Raw genomic sequence first — 22315 nt, forward strand, 5'->3', positions numbered from 1 at the left:
AGAGGCTGGAGAGTCAAGCTGGCCGCTTACTGCACCTCTGGTGAGTTCGCCACTTCCCTGCTCTCCATCACATGCCCGTCGGCCCCCAGCCCCGCGCTCGGAACCCGCCGCTCTCGCGACTCAGCCGGCCTCGTGGACCTTTTCTCTCCCGGACCTGTTTCCGGGCGGTCCGCGCGGTTGGAACGTGTTAGGGCCGAGGTTCCCAGGACTTGGAAGAGGACGGGCGTGAGCAACCATGGCCGAGCAGTGCTTCCCGGTACCCCGGCTCGAGGGCGTTTCGCAGGAGCAGTTCATGGAGCACCTGTATCCGCAGGTGAGGCCCTCTTGCGGGGCAGAACCGCGGGAAGCCGGTGGATACCCGTCCCTAGCGCTCCAGCGGCTCCGAATTGGTTTCTTGCGATCCAGGGTGTGGGAGGAGGTGGCTGTCGGCCTAAGGTGGGAGGTTGGCCCAGCGGCCAAGGGAGAGGGCACATAGGGGATGTTGACTGGCTCATCTGTTAAGTTTTCCGTTCCACGTTTCTGGGGAGCAGGTTGACGGCAGAGCGCTGGCTACGAGAAATATTTTGCCCAAGAAGCCCTACTAGCTGCTTAGCGGCCTTGCGGGAGTCTGATTACAAAGTCTTCTACCGTTACCATGGCAACCCAGGGAGTTCCCCACCACCACCACCACCAGTTTTCCATCGGGTTTTCTAAAATCTAGAGGAGGTTTCGCCCCCAACCCCAGCCAGTGGCTTGAACGGCGCCTGTCAGTCTACGCGAGTTACTGGATCTGAAGAAGTTTTTCACTGCACTGAGCCAAAAGGGGAAGCAATGGGAATCCCCCGACAAACTTCCAGTGGTCTTGGATTCTAACTAACGTGGGTTCTAGTTCAGACGTTCGATTCTCTTATACGTATAATTCGAACCTTAGTTCTCAGAGAAAAATACTAATGGGGAAAAAAAGTGTTTTTACTTGCCGTGCTTTGCAAGGGAATCCAGGCTTCAGAAAAACTAAGATAAAGAGGCCAGCAGATATTTACAGAAAAAAAAAAAAAACCCACAGGTTTACAGTTAGCCTGCTCATGATAAAGAAACCCGCCCCCCCTCCAGCAATTTCAGTTGATATTTACACCTATAAGGGTGGTCATTGAGCTACAGTCCTTACAAAAGTCAGGGATGAACTTTTTTTCTTTTAGGAGTTAGCAACCTATAGGGAGGATTCAAGCCTTAATTTATTTGGGAGACTAGTGCTAGATAGGTTGCTGTCCTCCCTACCTCACTGCAGGACACGTTAGTATAAGATGCCTTCAGGACAGTATTATGAAGACCAAATGATGTATGTATGTGGAAATGCTTTGGAAGATGAATAGCAAAAAGAGTTTTGTAATTTAGGCTTCCCAGACAAGACATACAATATGTCACAAAGCATCACTAAGCTTCATAAAGTGGAAAATTACAAACAACACTCTGGTCACATGTAATAAAACTAGAAATTAATAACTAAATTGCAAAACAAGACATTTTTACCTGAAAACACTGAAGAAAAGCTGTGAGGGGTTATAGTCCTATCAGATTTTTTTAACATGTTTTAATATTTAATAGTGTGGTACGGGTGCATGAATAGACAGACTAGAGGAATAAAATAGAAAGTCTGGATGAAGATAGACGTGTGTACACACACAGAAGTATTTATCCAGGCTCTGGAGATATATATATATATGGAAATTTAGCATGTGATGAACGCGACATTTTAAAAATCACTGGGGCAAAGATGAACTTTTAAATAAATGGTGCTTGGACAAGTGGATGGTCACAGTCATTTAGAAAATGATAAAATTAGATTTATATCTGACACCGTACAGAAGAGTTATCTCCAAATGGATCAGAGATCTAAATAAAAAAAAGAAACTACGTTAAGTACTAGAGGAAAACATGGGTAAATTTCTCTGCAATCTAGGTCTATGGAAGGGCTTTCTAACTATGACTCAGGTGCGATAAATGATTAAAATTGTACATAAAATACAAACTGGGAGAAAAATATTTGCAACATATTTTATTAAAGGGCAGTAAAAGCCCATGTACGTAAAGAACTTTTAAAAATTAATGGGGGGAGGGCAAAAATCTGATTAAAAAATCAACAGTTGACAAAAAGATAAAAACGGCATCTAAACACATGAAAAGATGTTCAGTTTTATTCATAAGAGAAATTAAACTGAGATACCATTTATCTATAATATTGGCAAAAATCAAAAGGCTTTAATAATAATATTCTTTGTGGGTCTGTGAAGAAGCTGGTACTCTCACGTTTTATGCCAAGTAGTACAACCCTCATGGAGGGGAATTTGGCATATCTAACAAAACTATTGATGTGTTTACTTTATGATATAGCAGTTCCTCTTTCGGAATTTACTCTGGGGATATATTTCCAACAGTATGAAAATTTCTAGTGTTTATTATGCTTGCGAATTATTACAAATAACCTAAAAACGTATGCATAGGAGACTGATTAAATTGTCCATTTACACTAAGGTGTACTAAGCTGTAAAAAAGAATGAGGGAAATAATCTGAACTGATAGTAGTGATTTCCAGGATATATTTTTAAATTTTTAAAAAAACGCAAATTACAAAAACAATACATAATAAGACACTTTTTGTATAAAAACGAAGGGGAAATAAGAAAGTATATATATTTTTGGTCACTATGCAAAAAAGAAATACAGGGACGATAAACCAGACATTAATGAGACTGGTTATGTATAGGGGATGAGTGATTATGAGGTGGGTGATTATAGATGCGGTGACCTTTTTTGTACAATTTTGACTTTGGAGATCACGTTACTGTTTTATATTCTACAGTAATAATAATAGTAAAATTAACAAGGATAAGGAATGGTTCAAAAAAACCAACCAAACTCTAATATAGAATATAAAAGTAAGAAGTGAACCTAAGTAAGGGAGAGGAGGAGAAGTAACCTAAATCACTTTTGAACACAATTCTTTGATTATATATCAGTCTAAAAACAAAAAGAACCATAAACAATACTGAATTCTAGTTTGTAGACTTTTTTTTACAGTGGTATAACTTAGCAATTGCAAAAGCACTTATTGTGAATTCTGGGATTGTACAATTGATTAAACATTGAGGATGATAGGAACCAGGTTTCCCACTAAGAGAAGGGAGTTTACAAATATATAAACAATGAATATTAGAATAAATCTTGTGGTATAAGATCAGAATTAGGTATCCATATTGGGAGTATCATGGTTCATCATACATCCATTAATTGTGTGTGTGTGTGTATAGTACATATTGAGAGAGAAAGAGAAATAGATAGATATAACTATATGCATATGCAGAATATGTGTGTGTATATATATATATTTGGGGAGGAGTGAGTATATACACACCTTCATGTGTTTCCTAGCTCTGTCCACTGAGAAGGCCTAGAAGTAATGACACACCAATAGTCATAAACACATTCAGCACCCAGATCATGGTTTCTAAACAGCATTCCCCACTAGAAGAAACCAGAGCTGCTTGAAGAAATGACTAGAGGGCTGGGACAGAGATGTAAAAGGATACTGGATTGTGTTATTTTTCCATAAAGTAAGAAGTGCTCAGGTAAAACGTCACAAGAGGCAGGTCGAAGGGACTCCTGCTGGCCAAATCTGGGATAACTTGAGCATCAAAATTATGTCAGTAGACTATAACTCAGTGAATAAAATAAGTGAATGGAGAAGTTAGAGCTGATTTTTACATTAGAATACCAACTAGTACATGTAGAAGGTGATGGAGTTTTTTTTTTTTATCACGATTTTTACACTCATCGTAGCAATACTTGATTGAGGCAGGAATTACCAGTTGATCAAAATTAACATCATAAATAATAGGGAAAATATCATGTGCTACCTGATGTGTTGCACTGAGAAAGACACAACATTGCTTTTGTGGTACATTCTTTCCAAAAATGTGTAACCTGAATCTAATCATGAAGAAACATCGGATAAACCCAAGTTGAAGGGCATTCTACAAAATAACTAGCCTACTCTTCAAAAATGTCAATGTCATAGAAGAGAGTCTGAGGAACTGTTCCAGAGTAAAAGAGATATAGTAATTAAATACAATGTGGCATCTCAGATATAGGGAAAAAATATAGAGGATATTATAAGGACAGTTAGCAAAATTTGGATACAGTCTGGATTAAAGTATTATATCAGTGTTAAATATAATTTTGATAATTATTCTGTTGTTATATAAAAGAATGTCTTTGTTCTCAGAAAATATACTCAAGTTTTAGAGATAAAGGAGCATGATGTCAGCAACTTACACTGAACTAGTTTAGAAAAAATTAAATTATCTTTAATATGTTTCTCTCTGTACACATATAACAAGAGTGAGAGCAGATGGTAAAGTAAGTGGAGCAAAATGTTAAATTAACAACTAGTGACTCAGAGTAAATGGTATACGGGAGTTCTTTGTAATGTTCTTACAACTTTTCGTTAAGTTTAGAATGGTGTCAAAATAAAAAGTTGCAAACAGTATTTGAGTATAAAGCACAAATTTTAATCAGTTGTATGTTTTGTCATAAATAACACTCTAGAGAATGCTTTAAATAATACTCAGATTTCTGTTTCTAAGCTTATGGTGGCACTTCTGTTTTGTTTGGTTTTGATTTCCTAATGTTAAAATTTTGTTCTAACTATATTACATGGGTCCTCTTCCTGTTTTAGTTACAGCATGAATTGTCAGAAGGTTTGATTTTTAGCATCTTGGGATAAAGAATCATTTCTTATTTGTTTTTATCCCTTTATTACCAAATACAGCTCCTGATACATTGTTGGTTTTCCCTAATTTTTGGTTGATTTTTTCCACACAGAGAAAACCTCTAGTGTTGGAAGGAATTGATTTGGGGACATGTACAAGCAAATGGACAGTGGATTACCTAAGCCAAATTGGAGGGAGGAAAGAGGTGAAGATTCATGTTGCTGCAGTTGCCCAGATGGACTTCATTAGTAAGAACTTTGTGTATAGGTATTTTCTTCTGAGGTTTACTCTGGGGATACACATAACTTTTTTTAAACCTTTAAAATATTTTTGCATTATTATACAAAGATTATATGGCATTTTCTCTTTTAGCTAGTTTGATATAATTGTGGAATAGCTTACTAATTTTTAAAGAATGGCTTTTAAAAGACAAGAATTCTGAGCTTACATAATTATACAAAGACATTTCCAAAGACCATTTTAAAAATATAGTGTGTACCCAATACCTTCTGGAGTCATGGAAAGAGCAGAATTTCTGTAACTAAAGTTAGATTCATCTAAAGCTCAGTGTACTGTATTCATTCAATGCTTCATTAATTACTTGATCCTCCCACATTAGTAATTGTTATCTAGAGTAATAAATTCTAAAGTTTTCCTTTATAACCTATTTTGATTTTTAAGTGCCTTATTTTGGGAAGATTTTTTAATTCCAGATTGTTTTTAGATAAGTATAAGCTCATGTTTTCTTTTTCTGCCCTCTCCAGAAATATAAGACAAGTGGTTACTATGTTTGGTATAATCTTTTATCAACTTAGATAAATCAGGTTTAATTTTCTTTTTTGTCCAAATAATCTTAAATACTTTAAATGTCCCTCATGGTTGTCGTTTTATGCTTTGGAATGTCTTAAAAGTAAAAGATAGGTAAATGCTGTGGAATATCTAAACTTGAAAGCTTTAAATGCTACAGCCTTATAGATTTAATATGCTATTTATTCCCATGAGTTTATTCCCTTGAGTTTCACTAAAAATGTTAAATTTAAAAACAAACAACTTTCAAATTCTGAGCACATGCAGTTCCCAGCAAATTCAGTCTATTGAAAAACCATGTTGTTCACAAAAGACTGATTTTTAAAGAAAGGTGGCTTTCACTGTTCCTTCCAGAGTTTAAAGATGAGTTAAACAGAGCTTCTAATGTCCAGGGCCGTTCTTTTCTCAGTAGAGTTTCCCAAGTTCATATAGCAGCTTGCCAAAGCATTTCTCGGTTTTTGATCCTTTGAATATTTGCCATTACAGTTTTGGTTTTTAATAGGCCATGGATTGAATTTAATTACCATAAATTTTTCCAAGTGTAAGAACTTTTCATTTTTTATTAAATCAAGAAAGTGGAAGAAAGTGCTGGAATGATGAGCATTTTTCAGCCTGCAGTTAATGATGTTTATTTTCCAGGGAGCCCAATGCTGTAACAAATGGGTATTGAAACTTCATCTTGAGTTGCCTTGATGTTATGTCATGTCCTATAAACTTTTCAAAACATGTTTTTGAAGCACATATATTATGTAATAGTTCCTATTCCAGCTTCCTCTAAGCCTTTCACTACAGCTACTAAGGAGTTGCAAGATTAGTTTCTTAGAGTAAGAAGGAGAATAGATTTAGTCATTTTTGGCAGTTATCAGGGAGTAGGAAAGAAGGGAGGCATCTAGACCAAAGACAGAGACTAGAAAGTAAGAAAACCTACGCACATATATAATTATTATCAGTTCAGATTAAGGTTGCATTTCTGCTTTTTAAACATTTGAAGATAAATATGTTTCCAAGTCTTAGCTTTTACTTCTCTCCTCTTGGTAGCTCTAGCTGTTCTTCCAGAGTCAGTATACTATAAAAAAGAAGAGCCTTGTGTAGTGAAAGGATACAGTTGTTATTCTTCTGGCCATAGATTTTTTTTTAAGTCTGAATCTTATATAAGCTTTGCTTCACTGCTTCTGCCTATCACATCATCTGACTCCTATCATCATCCTGCTCTCATTGTTTGTTATACTTTCATCATTCCTGATCTTGATTTTGTGAAGCAGCCTTTCCAAAATGGGGAGCAGAACAGTGAAGATTTTTTTTCTTCTTTTTCTTAATGTTGGTAACTACTGCATGCTGCTGTATTATCATTGTTGTTAACCCCACCACCTGTCCTTTATTGAACACTTACTATATGTCAGGTACTGTGCATCCTAGATTATATTGCTCATTTAGACTTCTGTGAGGTAGATTTTTTAAATAATAATTATACAGATGAGGAAATGGAAGTTTAAAAATGTTAAATAACTTAAGATTGTATAGCTCTAAATGTTGGAACTAAGACTTATACCCAAATTTGCCTGACTCCACCAAGTCCTAATAATCCTAAGTCCTCCTTGATACTACCTCCCTTACTGGTCTGTATGTCAGTCCAGACAAGTGGAACTTCTATAGCAGATGCCCTTCTTACTGAAACATGCATAGGATAGATAAGACCTTAAGGCCAAGGAACTTAACAATTCATATACCTCATTTCCTCTTCTCTCAACTTAGTTTCTGTAGAAGCTCTGACAGGTACTACGACCTAAAGGAGAAGGTTGCTGGGGGCACCCGAGTTCTGCTTATCTGGACTGAGCTACTCTATCTGGCCTCTTCTTGTAAAGGTCTTGGGTTCTCTCCAGTAAAAAAGCCTTAGCAACTGCACCAATTTCAGAGGTAGTTTTGGCCCAGAGAGGCTTCCACATTGTTCCCAAACTCTTCAAAGATGCTTTGGTAGGAATGAAGAGTATATAGTGAGGTCAGAGATGGAAAACATTGAACAAATAAATTTGTTGATATTATTAGCCAAAACTGTAGTAGTAGATTGGTCTGAGTAGATGACAGACTCCTTTCTTCTCTCTTGAGTGCTCACTCTACATAATTATCAGCAGTGTGTCCTCAAATTCTGATTGACACCTGCTAGTCCATAATCTGGCATCAGACTCACTTACCTTTGCAAAGGAATACAAGGCAGGAAACAGTATTGCAGCAGATAGAATCAGTGGGAGTCCTTACACCAATCCAGAAACCATTTTTTGGCTCACCAAGTGACAGCTTACTTGTAAGGGAACAAGACTGACTATAGAGGTGGATTACAGAAACACCCTAGCTTAGCTAAGCCACTTAGTGCGCAGAAACCAGCAGCATGAAATGGCTCATGACCTTGGCTTCTCAGTTCCTCCAAGGAACATGCTCAGTTACTGAGTTATGCTGCACAGGGAGAAGCCAAGTCCTCTGCTTCCTAACAGGTGGCTATAGTCCACTCACCATCCTTCTAGTCTAGACACAATAAATAAGGGGTCTTTTTATTTATTTATTTATTTTTGGCTGCACTGCACAGCATGCCAGATCTTAGTTCCCCGATCAGGGATTGAACCTGTGTCCCCTGCAGGGGAAGCGTGGAGTCCTAACCACTGGGCCGCCGGGGGATTCCCAAAGGGTCATTTTTTACAATAAACAATGTTACCTGTTCTGACAGCTGACATTCCACATTTATCTTAACCTAGTATGTTTCTAGGAAAACATTGCAAGGTCATCTTCTTACAAGGAAATCTTACCTCCCCAGTACAGATATCAAGTGGAAAGATATTTGGTAATAAGAGTGAAAGATTACAGGTATCATCTGCAGATAGGGGGCAGTACATTTGATTCTAGAAGGTTGAATGGATAGGATGTGATGCAGAGAAAAGACAGCCCTTCAGGCTCAAGAGCATGAGGTAAAGGAAACAAACTTTGCTTCTGCAGTGTTCAGCCCTGTTCACCAGGATGGAAGGAGACAGGCATTTGGGCAGAAATATTTAAGAAGAATAAAATTTGGTCACTTCACTGGAATTCCTGAGCTATTCCTCAGAAGCCTGAAATGATAGAGGGTGGTACAGGAGGATGAGAGCAGTTTTGTGTGCTACTGCCAGAAGGCAGGCAGGTTGGTGAGAAGCAGAGGGGCTTTGTCTTCATTGGACTGTTTGCTTGTTGTCTCTTCCGAAGTAGCATTGGTGTTGATAGCTTGCCCCATTCATCACAAGACTTGTTTTGCGAGGACACTTGAAAATTAGTAGCAATAAACGCTTGAAAGTTGGTTTATTTCCAAAGATACCGTATATACCATAGAACCAGAAACAGTTTTCTTAACAGCAACTTAGAATAGGAGTATATTGATATGAGAAGGATCCATCTGTACTGTAGATCTATTTGAAATCAAAATTTCAGCCAACCTAGGTCAAATAAGCTCAATGCTAAATGAATTTTGAAAATTTAGAATTCCACATAATAGGTTATAATAAAAATTATGGATATTGTAAAACAGAAGATATATCAAACTCCAACAAGCAGTGTGTGTGTATATATATATACGCATATATATATATGCGTATATATATATATATATATATATATATAGTGACTAGAGTATTACTAGATGATTTATTGTTACTAAGTCCAAGGATTCTTTTGTGTTTATTTCAGAACTTTACCTTTTGGCAAGTTGGTTCAGAGGGCAGCTGAAGAAAAGCATAAGGAATTCTTTATTTCAGAGGTAACTGCTTTTAACACATTTTCTTAGGAAAGCATTAATATGTAAATACTAAATTATTTTCTTATAAAAGAATATTAGATGTGTAAGAACTATAGCCTTCCATATATATATCCTAGCTGTGTTATTTATTAGGTCTCAAACCTTGTCCAAATTATCTTTCTATGCCTCAGTGTTCTCATCTATGAAATAGGAATAATAACGGTATCTATTTCATAAGGTTTTTGTGACAGTTAACTAAATAAAATCTATAGAATACTTAGCACAGTGCCTGACACATAGGAACCACTCACTAAATGTTAGCTATTAATATTACTTCCTCTGAAAATGCTTTGGTCTGATGTGCCAAGTTCAAATGCTAATGGAGAACTTTATTTTCATATCTTACTATTAGACTATTTCTATATTTTATTATTATTATCAATGTGACTTCTATTGTGTGTATTTACTATAATATTTGTTCAGGATTAAATGCAGAAGAATTCTACTTATTTACATTAAATCCAGCTTTAAATAATTTAAATGTCTTGAGATAAGGCATTGAGGCTTTTATAAATACATTTTTGTAAAAAAATTTACTCTGTTATCTCAAAAGCACATTTGAAAAATAAACTGCTTTTTAAGCTTTGAAGAAAGCTATTGTCTGCATCTGAGCCAGCTGGGCTGCTGGTCAGTTTGGTGGTAAAAATGTTTTGTTTTCACAGTTCTGTCATCGGGTGATGTTTACACTAGATCCACCAGTATCCCTACAAACTCCAGAAATCTGTATTCTGTAGCATGACTAGAATATCTACTAAAACTGAATCCATTAGCTGTACCTGAAAAATGTTTTTTAACTTTACAGCCATGCTTTAACATACATGTTCAGTTGCCCTTTGGTATCAGTCCTTTCCTGTCCAAGGGTAATGAGTGGCACAGATGTAAATAGCCATGAAATGTCAAGTGAAGTAAAAGAAACAGACAAGATAAAGGGCAAGACAAGATAAATTAAAGTCTAAAAATTAGGGTGAGTGTGTAAGTAAGATGAATATGGACTATTAGTTCAGTTCTCTAGGAAGCATACGCTGAGATGGAATTAGGACTACAGAAGGTTTTTTGGGAAGTAATACCTGTGAAAGGAAAGGAGAGGATTGGGTAGAGGGTGCCATCAGACGGTGATGCAGAGCTGACAGTCTCTCTGCCAGATCAGTGTGGAACTCCTGAGTGAAGACGACCTCTTAGAGGAGTCCTGTCTTGGGTAGCAATGTCTAGGCCTTTTACCATCTTGCTTAGTCATTGGCTGGGGCTACCCCACGAAGAGCATGACCTTTAGTTCAAAGGATGAGGTGGACCTGCAAGAGTTAACAGCTGGCAGCTGTAACTTAATCACACTCCTTGCAATAAGTTATGAACCCTTTCTTGAAGGGCAGTCTGCGGTGCTTCTCTGTACCTGCCACATGAATTTACCTTTTAAATCCTGAAACATTAGAACTGGAAGAGACTCTTAGAATTTTAAAGAACATACTTTGAAATCTATTTAGCCAGTAATAAATTTATGGAACTTATCTGATATGGTACTAGTTAAAATTTTAAAAACAGTGAATCTAGGAGTTTAGTAAAATTTATGAACAGAGATGTATAATATATTGTTAGGGTAAATAAAATACATTTTGAAGTTTGTGTTATAATGGTCAATGTAAGTATAAAAGAGGCAGAATTCTTGAGTTGGGTTGCCCCTGTGTTTGACCTGATATATCTCAGTTCTCTAATTATTACAGGAAATGCAGGCAGTACAGTGCGTCATAATTCAAATAGTTCCCTATTAGAGCTACTCAGTGAAGTTATAATTGACAATTTTTTAAAGCATCAACTTAAACTTATTACTATGAAATTACATATTTCTAATTCGTACATGAGCTGACTCTTAAGGATTTGGCTTGAGAATTATGTGATTAGGGATAAACTTAGCTTTATAAAATGCAATGTTTCAGATTTTTAAAAGTATAAAGTATTTTATTTATCTTCTATTCTACATTTATATTATATTAGTTTGTCGTTGGCCCTTAGCAATGCTCTGAGATCATATGTGCTATACAAATGGGAGTTCTTTTAAGTCTTAAGGCACTGTTAAGATTGTAAATAATTTGGAGTATAAAGTCTAAATTAAGCATTGTGGCTTTAGATGTGGTATGTATGTGTCGCCTTTAGGATTTATTTTACTTAATGTTTTGTGGATCCTGTCGTTATTACTAGCGGCATATAGAGACATTTCTTCATACAGCCACCAGAGAGCATTAGTACAAAGGGTAAGAAAATGGAACTTTTTCAAAAATGACTTGAGGGTTAGCTTTTCAGATTCATTTCCTTCCATCTTTACTTTCTAATATTTTAAAGTAAATACTGATGTTGTTTTTCTTTGGAATGTTTAAGGATGAGAAGTACTACCTACGATCACTTGGAGAAGACCCTAGAAAGGTAAGAATTCTGAATGTAACAAGTTGTCTAATCTCTCCACAATTAAGAAATCTGTTCTACTGTATATTTTACAGATGGCCATTCAGCTAATAAAATATAATCTAAAATAATTATAAAAATCCTGGATAATTCATATATATGTATTCAGAATCAAATTGATATGGACACAGTGTTAAGGAGTGGTCCCTAAAATGATCAAGTCAGATTCTATCTTTTCTCTTTATGGCACTATTATTTCTTTACCTTCTTTTATTCTTCTCCCTTAGTAGTACCCACAGGTTTTATGTAATTGATAACTTATATTCAAGTTGATGACTCCTAAACTTCAATATTAGATTAGATGGCAATTGTATGATTCTTGCTTAAAGTAGGAAGAACTTTTCTATTAGTGAAGCATATTAAGCTTAACAATAGTGATATTGTTGAATGTCTTGGTACATAGTCTGTCATTCCTTCAGTTGAAAGATCATGCATTGGCTATGGTCACATCCTAGTATTTAAAGCAGTGAGCAGAGTTTTGCCCCATTCCTCCTTATTATCATGGGCTCTGATGGCAGCCTTAGATAAAATAAGCATTATGCCAATATTGTGTTTATTATTAAAATTCTCATTATGTTTCTCTCAATGCAGGATGTTGCAGATATCAGAAAGCAGTTTCCTTTATTGGAAGGAGATATTAAGTTTCCAAAATTCTTCAAAGAAGAGCAGTTCTTTTCCAGTGTTTTTCGAATTAGCTCACCAGGGTTACAACTTTGGACCCACTATGATGTATGCTACATAAATGAGAAATCTAAAACTACAGTAGCTCTTTAGAATTTATGGACTTAACATTCACAGTTTCAACTTTCTGGAGGTTACCCCAAAGATCTTTGACATGTAATTTGCTGAAACATGAAGTTTGAAAACAGGTGCTCTGCAAGGCAGTGGTATGGGAGTGAATTATTTTAGTTAATGCCAAAGCCTAGTTAGTTTCTTATATTTGCATTTCTCTGTGGTCTTATTCTTGGTTCCTCATAATATATATACTACGTTTTTTGAAATGTTTTTTTTAACATGTGAAAAGTGGACACCAGATGAGGGGGAAAGCTGCGAAAGTGGGAAAAATGTTAAGGTTGTAGTATGAGGATGTTGAAGTGATACATGACTAGATGGAACCATTGTTGAGGAGAAAGGCAGAAGTTTGTGGAGAGCCATTTCCAATTATAAGAATTTGGGGACACCTGAAGGTCTTAGGCTGTATATCCCTTGAGAATGTCAAGTGTCTGCTGTATTTATTGAGCAGCAAGATGTGTAGAGTATTGATCTTGATCATTTATTCTATGGTGTTACAATTTTATTTGCTTAAACATATGCATATAAGTATCTAAAAATATTAAAAATCTAGTATTGTGTTTGGTTTGGTGTTGGGTGGAGAAATTTAGAAAGCTTAAAGCAATACCTAATAGGTTTCTAAAGATAAAAGAATATTTTGAAAAGTTCTGAGTTAAATTTAATAAAGTTTTAGAAGTGTGTTTTACAGTTTAGCTGAGGCCCTCGGGAGGATTTTAACATAGTAACTCTATAATTAAATGAGATAGATATAAAGTCTTAGCATATTTTTTAAGGTTTTATTTACATGAATGATAAGGTGAGAAAATGATGTAACTCAAACTTTTTAACTGTATTCAATGACTATTTTATGTAGTATCCATTTTATCTTAAATATTATAAAGTTTTTCTTAACCATAAAAATAAGTCAAAGGAATGCTAGTTGTATAGTTAAAGTTTACATAAGTCAAGGGTTAGTGGTAAAAGGAGAAATGCTTAGGTAGAAGTGATATGTACTCAATAATCATGAATATATCTTGCTTAGTATATATTTTAATTCCTTAGCTGAGAATTATGTAGCTCTGCCTTTCAACATTTTTCAAAATTTGTACTAATGTAGTGTACCCTTACAAACACAGGAAAAGTCAGGATTGCTCCATTATTAATAGTTTCATCAAGAAAATTTGCCAAGTTATAGTCCTATAGAAATAATTTGGAAATCAAGATACATACCTATAACCAAATTATGGTTGGCCATATAGTAAAAGAGTTTAGCAGTAGTTGCAGCAGTACTGTTTATTTTCCCAACACCTGGTTTTCCTAAGTGCTTTCAACCTGTTGTCTAATTTTGGCCTTATAGCATTCCTTGACAGATAAGTAAAATAGATACTTACCAAGGGGAGCCTCAAATAGGTGTAACTATACTTGCTGTCAGAATGGTGGGGCAAAGGCAAATAGTTTTCTGACTTCAGATTTCCTAATAGCTTGCCAATCCTTCCCATTTTAAGACAGTGTTGGAGAAATAACGACACAGTTGTGTAACACAACTGTTTTCCTTGTTAGATTAGAATACTACTATAAGTTTTAGGTAATGTGAGTCAAGCTTTATTAAAGGATAGGATTTACGGTTAACTGTTTGGAATACCATTGGTTCTGTGTATTTGAATTTTAGATACTGCTTATTCATAAGTTCTTATTTGTCTTCAGGTAATGGATAACTTATTAATACAAGTGACAGGAAAAAAGCGTGTTGTACTATTCAGTCCTCGAGATGCCCAATATTTATATTTATCAGGTACTGTTTTTTTTTTTTAAGTTTAAATTTCTGAAGTTTTATTTATTCAGTTAGTTTTTTTTTTAATCTCTTCATTCTCATAGAAAAACTTTATAGGGCTTCTTCCTAATTATGATGTATTGTATTCTCCATTGTGTATGTAATGATAGGCAATATGAAGAATGAGATTTTCAGATTATCTTAATTATATTACATGGAAGTCAATGGTTATAAATAAAGGATGTGTTATTGAAAATTGTCTTAGGTTTCAGGAGAATAGTAATCATTCTCACATTGTGAGTACACAGAAGTAGTTGTACAGGAAAAAAAAATTTTTTCAAATTTATATTTGTGGTTACTTTTTAGAAAAATGCTAACTGCTCAATCTATATTATCCTTTTTTGGAACTTTTCAGGTACTAAATCAGAAGTACTGAATGTAGATAACCCAGACTTAGCTAAATATCCACTGTTTTCCAAGGCTAGACGGTATGAATGTTCCCTTAAAGCTGGAGATGTATTATTCATTCCTGGTAAGATTTCTAGACTTCAGTAATTTGATGTTTATAATATTTGTACTCTGTCTTCCATCCATTATATGATTATTTTAGTAAAAAAATTTGTTAGATGTATCCTGTCATATACAAGATGATTTTTATACACAGATGTGTGTGTGTTTAAAGTATGCTTAGACAAATTCTTACAATATTAACAATCTTGTTTTCAAAGGCAACCTATAAATATAATATTATATATATATAATATTATTATACTCTAATTTCTTTATTCTTTTATTAAAGGATCTCAAACAAGATACTTTATATCTAGGAGAAGATTATACCTCATTGTACTTTTAAAATCATTTTGTTTCTAAAATATTAACATGTTTTAGAACTGTCACTTAAGTATTTACCAAAAAATAGTAAATATATTTCAAAGCCAAGAGAGATTAGAGATTTTATTAAATATAAAAATGTTAGTCTTAATACCTATGATATCTTTTGTGTGCATCATTTTTCTACAGTCTGAATTAGTGTCACTTAATGTTTTTGAACAGTAAATAGGCATTAGTTACTGTTAGTAACCAGTGATATAATTAACATCTGTAATTATTATGCAAAACTGAATACCTGAAGATTATAAAGATTATAAAATCATAATTAAGATTAAAGGGATGCATTAACAAATTCTATTTATATAGTTTTATTTTCCATATCTAAGTTAATAAGTTTAATATGTTTAATAACTTTTCAGTGATAATAAAATTAAGTTAAAAAGTATTAATAATAATATGATATTCTCATTTGGGACTAGATTATAAATTCTTTGAGGACAAGAAACCATGTTTTGTTAATCTTTGTATTGTCCTGATAAAATGTCCTTCACATAATTGTGTATAAAAATTTGATACCTTGGGGCTTCCCTGGTGGCGCAGTGGTTGAGAGTCCGCCTGCCGATGCAGGGGACACAGGTTTGTGCCCTGGTCCGGGAGTGGCTGGGCCCGTGAGCCATGGCCGCTGAGCCTGCTCGTCTGGAGCCTGTGCTCCGCGACAGGAGAGGCCACAACAGTGAGAGGCCCGCGTACCGCAAAAAAAAAAAAAAAAAAAAAAAATTTGATACTTGACTTCTTAATCTTCATTGAAAACAACCAGCACATTTTTTTTTTAACATCTTTATTGGAGTATAATTGCTTTACGATGGTGCGTTAGTTCCTACTGTATAACAAAGTGAATCAGCTGTACATATACATATATCCCCATTTCTCCTCCCCCTTGCGTCTCCCTCCCACCCTCCCTATCCCACCCCTCTAGGTGGACACAAAGCACCGAGCTGATCTCCCTGTGCTATGTGGCTGCTTCCCACTAGCTATCTATTTTACACTTGGTAGTGTATATATGTCCATGCCACTCTCACTTCGTCCCAGCTTACCCTTCCCCCTCCCCGTGTCCTCAAGTCCATTCTCTACATCTGTGTCTTTATTCCTGTCCTGTTCATCAGAACTTTTTTTTTTTTAGATTCCATATATATGTGTTAGCATAATTTGTTTTTTTCTTTCTGACTTCACTCTGTATGACAGACTCTAGGTCCATCCACCTCACTACAAATAACTCAAATTTCTTTTCTTTTTATGGCTGAGTAATATTCCATTGTATATATGTGCCACATCTTCTTTATCCGTTCATCTGTCAATGGACACTTAGGTTGCTTCCATGTCCTGGCTATTGTTAAATAGTGCTGCAGTGAACATTGTGGTACATGACTCTTTCTGAATTACGGTTTTCTCAGGGTATATGCCCAGTAGTGGGATTGCTACAACCAGCACATATTTTTTAAATCCATTGCCATTACTTAAATTTTGGGGTTTTGTGTCTTGAGAGCATGGTTAAGGGTGATGCAGTTCTCCCTTATTCTGTATACAACTTTAAAAGAAGAAAAAAAACAAAACAGAAATACTGAACATTTGCATATATTTTGAAGTAAGAGCAAAAGTCCCATCTTCGGATGTAAATTTAACAGAATAGTTACCTTTTTTTCCTGTTACATTGAATATGGAAAAAAAGGTTCTGAAAGAAAGAGTAGTTAAGATTAAAACCATGTTTGGAACCTAGTTTTGTAATCAAAATATTTTAAGCTTTTGTTTCTCCCAGAGCACTCAGAATGAGTTTGTTTCTAAAATTTAGCTTCTTATAAATCTTCCTTTCTCCTTTCCACAGGATTAAACTTTTTTTGGATGTGACTAGTATTTCATCTTTATTATATTGTAGTGTTGCTTTAGTATTTCTGTAGCACCTGTGTTTTGAAAATATTTAGACTCAATTGAAAACAAAGAAGTAAGCTTTCTAGTGGAAGTAAAATATTAATTAGCTATATGATAAAAGTTTACTCATCCTCTCCACAACCAAAATATTTGCTTTAGTTTTATATACTTATTATAAAGGAGCTGAAAGAAATATAAGACGATTATAATTGCATTAGAAATGTAAAACTGAGGAGGCTACAGTGAATGCAGATTCAAGCAAGTTAGAAAACCAAATGCAGCTTGTACAGGAAGTCTTTGAGAACAAAAGTACTGTACTGAGTCAGAAAAGGTCACAGATACTCCTCAAATAATTGAAATGTTCTGTGTATAAAAAATGAACACTTTTGATGTGGTTGTGTGACTCAGGAAGTGTAAACAAGTAACACAAAACACAGCCCCAAATTACAGAACTACAAAACAAATATAACTTTATTATGTCTTTCAAGTTAAAAGGAAAATTTGCTACTTCCAAAGGTTTTAAACGTAGGGTTGTGCTATTGACACTTTAAATTGGTTGGCAATTCATAGAAGTTAAAATGATTCTGTTAAAAGCTGGGAGTGTGCTAACGAAGGGATCTAGTTACAAGAATTATTTCTTGCATTGGCTATAATGCAATTCGTGATATTTCACTGACATTTTGGTTTTTTTTTTTTAACTGTAGCTTTTATTTTTAACTTTTTTTTTTAAAAACTTCTCCAGCTTTATGGTTCCATAATGTAATATCTGAAGAGTTTGGAGTGGGAGTGAACGTCTTTTGGAAGCATCTTCCATCTGAATGCTATGATAAAACGGATACCTATGGAAACAAAGATCCTACAGCAGCATCAAGAGCTGCACAAATTTTGGACAGAGCCTTAAAAACCCTGGCTGAATTACCAGAGGAATACAGGGACTTCTATGCACGGCGAATGGTCTTGCACATTCAAGACAAAGCCTATAGCAAAAACTTTGAATAAATATTGAAGTGAATGCAGTGAGCATAAACTTTTAAATACAGTTCAACTCAAATACTGGAGAAGTATAACAAGATGTAAATTATTTTTTTAAAGATTTATCCTTTGTTAAAATAGGAAAGATAAATCAATCTCAGATTTACAGATTAAAGAAGTATGAAGGCATGTTTGTGTGGTTTCTACTTAATACAGATTGTTATGGTTGAAAAAGTGCTGCAGTGGGACAGCTCTTTAGCTTTCAGGTGCAAATAACTAAAAATCCAACTTAAAATGACCTAAACAATAAGAAAATGTATTGAATCATTATACATGAAGTCTACTGATAGAAAGGGCTTCAGTGTTTCTATTCCAGTGATTCAGAAGGGTCACCAGGAAACTTTGGGGGTTTTTTTCTCCCGTTTTCAACTGCAGCATTGGCATCATACTAGTGCTGGCTTCCCTCGTGGGATGGCTGCCAGTAGCAGTTGGGGCTGGGTGCATGTTCATTTACATGAAGTGGAGGAATCAGGGGATTCCAGGGGCCCTCTTAACATGCAAAGCTTTCCCAGAATTTGCCGCCAGATGCTTGGGTCTCATTGATCTAAAGTGGCTTAGACCTGTCCATCCCTGAGCCAGTCACTGGTAAAGGATATGGAATAACTCTTAGGTCAGTTGGAGCTACTGGAGCTGGAAGTAGAATCCGCTGCCCCTGAGACACATGAGGTAGAATGGATAATTTTTAGAATCAGAATCCAGATAAGGAAAAAACATGGGCAACGAACAATATGTACTACATTAATCTTTTGAGCTTTTTATAACATACAGATGCCTAGGCCCCACCTTTGTAGACTCTGATTCAGGTTTGGCATAGGTATCTATTTAAAAGAACTCATAGATTGTTTTGATGCATAATTAGGATTGAGAACAACTGGATTAGATGATAGTGATTTGGACTATTAGTTTTGTGATTTGTCCAAAGCAAGTGTTTAATCTGATCCTGGTTTTCTTGGTACCCAGTAAGTTAGGCCTGCCCTTTTCAGTTTTTGAATGTCAGAAAATATTCAAATCAGTTTTAATTTATACCTATGGCTAAACTTTAACCTAATTCAAGTTTTCCCCAGTAGATGTTTTCTGCCTATCCCCCTTTTTTAAAAAAAATTTCTTTTAAGAATGAATACATGAGAGATACCAATAACATCATTATTGAAGACAATCAGCGATTGTATGTGGATCTATGCCATTCTTTGTTTTGCACCTAGTAATTTTATTGCAGTGTCATTGAAGAAAGCCCATATATATTTACTGAATACAAATGTGCCCATCTAAAGCAATCTGAGTACATCGATTTAGTGCAGTTTAATTATGGAGAAAACTGTCTTTTAAAAATAATTTATCCACTCATACCGTGTTTGGAGTTGGATTAATTTCAGGTATGAAAGGCAAATTACAACAAATAAGAAAGGAAAAGTATATAAAAAAATTGTTCTCAGCTTAACAGGCATCTTTGGGAAGAGAGAATGAAGTTACTCAGGTCAACAAAAGAAGTCTGTCAAAAAAATTGTTTTATATCTAATTATTAGATTTTGATTTTTATTATTTCTTAGGTTAAGCAAAGAACTTCTTTAATGATTTTCTTTGGGAAGAAAAAAAATACAGCAAAACCCCTTTTAGTTGGAATAGTATTTAGAGTCAGCTCTTTAATAAACCCCTTTTTTTTTAACCAGTAAGAGAATCAGTGCAAAATATGTATGTCCAGGGTCATGTGGAAAACTAGGAAGCTGAGATTACAATTTGCCTAACGAATATTCATTTTAATTCAGTTTATTTGGAAAGTAAACTGGACTTTAGGCAAGTCAATCTCCTAAGAAGCTTACTTTCCTCATCTTTAAAATAAAACTTGAACTTTATAGGATTGCTACAGAAATAAAGGAGATAGCTGAAGGGCAGGAACATGGTTGATGGCTGGTGCTAGCTTCCATTTAATATTCCTTTGCTGAGAGATTTGAGGTAGTTCCTGTTGCAACATTATAATATCTGCAATACTGATGAATCCTTTGGGAGGTTTTATTTATTTTTGGGGGGGAGTTAAAATTCCTGGTCATAATTTTTAATGTTAGGGTCTTTTATTTTTTTGGCCACGCTGCGCGGCATGTGGAATCCTGGTTCCTTGACCAGGGCCTGAACCCATGCCTGCCCCCTGCATTGGAATTGCAGTCTTAACCACTGGACTGCCAGGGAAGTCCCCTAGGGTCTTTTATTTTAAATGCAAAATATTTTAATCTTTTTGCCTACCTGGCTGAGACCAAATGAGATGTTTTTCATATATAAAATAGTACACAGCATGTTAGCTGCAACTTGTCAGGAATTCCAAATCTCAGAATTTTGTTGCTGAAAGGGATCTTAGAAATCATCTAGTCAATCCAGATTGCTTAAATGACTGTCGAGGCTGACACAGCTGGGTGATAGAAACTTGAAATTATAGTTGTGGTGCCCAGATTAGTAACTCTCCATTCTTACCCTTAGGTGCAGCTCATCTCAGATACTTAGGGATACATTATATAGTTATTCTCTGGTTACAGTTCAGGGCCACAAAGGAATTTTTTTCCTCTGCCAGCAAAACAACTCAATGTGCTGCTTGCTACACAGACAAGAGATACAAAGTAAGACTAATGAACAGGTAGACAGCAGAGTGTAATATAAAAATGGAATAGCATGCAGTCAAAGAATGAGACAGGTATATGTATGTACTGGCAAGGTATTTTCCCAAGGTAATTAAATGAGAAAAAGGTTTGAAACTATGAGTACAGTACGATGCCATTTGTGTAAAAGGTATGCTGTAAATAAACATTTATTTGTATATGCATAGAATTATCTCTGCAAGGATACATGAGAAACCAGTGATAGTGACTGCCTCTGAGGTTAGACAAGTAGATGGGAAGACTGGAATTTGCAGTTATTATCTGATTTTTTTTTTTTGCCCTGGTATATATTATTCTTTCAAAATAAATTTTAAAAATACATGCGAAGATTGTAATTATTTTCTCCTCACAAACATTAACAGTATTTTTCTTGGTACATAATTACATCTGAATTCTATTTATTCAGTAATTTCAAACTTGTCACTTCGATGAAATATCAAAACAAGGGAAACAAGGTCAACATGGCTTATTTTCTATCCTTTTGAACAGCAGCTATGTGAACATTTGGAAAGAACCTTAGTAATGAGGCTTTTCTTTTCTTTTTTTTTTTTTTTTTTTTTGCGGTACGTGGGCCTCTCACTGTTGTGGCCTCTCCCATTGTGGAGCACAGGCTCCAGACGCGCAGGCCCAGCAGCCACGGCTCACGGGCCCAGCCACTCCGCGGCACGTGGGATCTTCCCGGACCGGGGCATGAACCCGTGTCCCCTGCATCGGCAGGCGGACTCTCAACCACTACGCCACCAGGGAAGCCCAATGAGGCTTTTCTTACCCATCTGATGTTGCCATCAGACATCAAAGCTTAATCTAAGAAGTTGACCCCCACCAAAAAATGCAGGAAGCAGGAATGCACGTCTGGATGGAGTTGGAACTGTGCTGCTGTGACTCCTTCCCCCAGTGCTAAAAAACAGATATAGTCAGGAGGAACTAACATAGATGATTGGTAGTCACCCACATATCTCTGGTGTTACCTTACAGTCTTTTTTCAAGCATACAGGCCATGGGTGTTTGGATGTCTTAAATACACCTAAGTTATATTGTATTTTTTCAAGTTCCATTAAATAGGATACTAAAATGACCATCCTAAGTGACTGCCTGTCTCTACCACTAAGAGCTGCTTGGCCTCTCTGCCTTTGTAAAGAGCAACCTGAATTCACAGATGTCTATCTACATGAATATCTTACCCTCTAAAGCATGTTTCTCTTAAAAGCCCTTAAATGAAGTGTAACAGAATAGCTCTTTTAAGAATAATACCTTTTTGTTTCATATTTTTCCTCTTAAGCCTTAGGCTATTACACATTTCCATCCTCACATGCTGGAACTGTTTTGTCTGTACTGTATCCTCAGTGCCTAGACCTTCTTTGCCCTTGGTGGGGCTTAGATATTGCATGAATGAAATGAAAAACAGATCACACCATATTCTAACCAAGTCTCTTGATGACAGCTAAAGGAATACAGATGATTAGCGTAGAAAAGGAAGAACTTACTTATTTTCGAGAGATTTTGTTGTCTAGGAAATCCAACAGAAGGAAAT

The 22315-nt window shown here is 35.5% G+C and overlaps 1 protein-coding gene across 1 annotated transcript; it reads left to right on the forward strand.

Moving 5' to 3' along the window:
• Positions 1-191: 191 nt before the first annotated feature.
• On the forward strand, positions 192-18724 carry TYW5 (tRNA-yW synthesizing protein 5). Its single transcript, XM_082658976.1, has 8 exons — positions 192-313; positions 4858-5012; positions 9252-9321; positions 11728-11772; positions 12403-12540; positions 14287-14374; positions 14769-14885; positions 17853-18724. Exons 1-8 carry the CDS (start codon positions 236-238, stop codon positions 18107-18109), a joined length of 948 nt encoding a protein of 315 aa, XP_082515102.1. The 5' UTR covers positions 192-235; the 3' UTR covers positions 18110-18724.
• The last annotated feature ends 3591 nt before the right edge of the window (positions 18725-22315 follow it).

The sequence above is a fragment of the Grampus griseus genome, assembly GCF_964374135.1.
Source record: "Grampus griseus genome assembly, chromosome: 7".
NCBI lineage: Eukaryota > Metazoa > Chordata > Mammalia > Artiodactyla > Delphinidae > Grampus > Grampus griseus.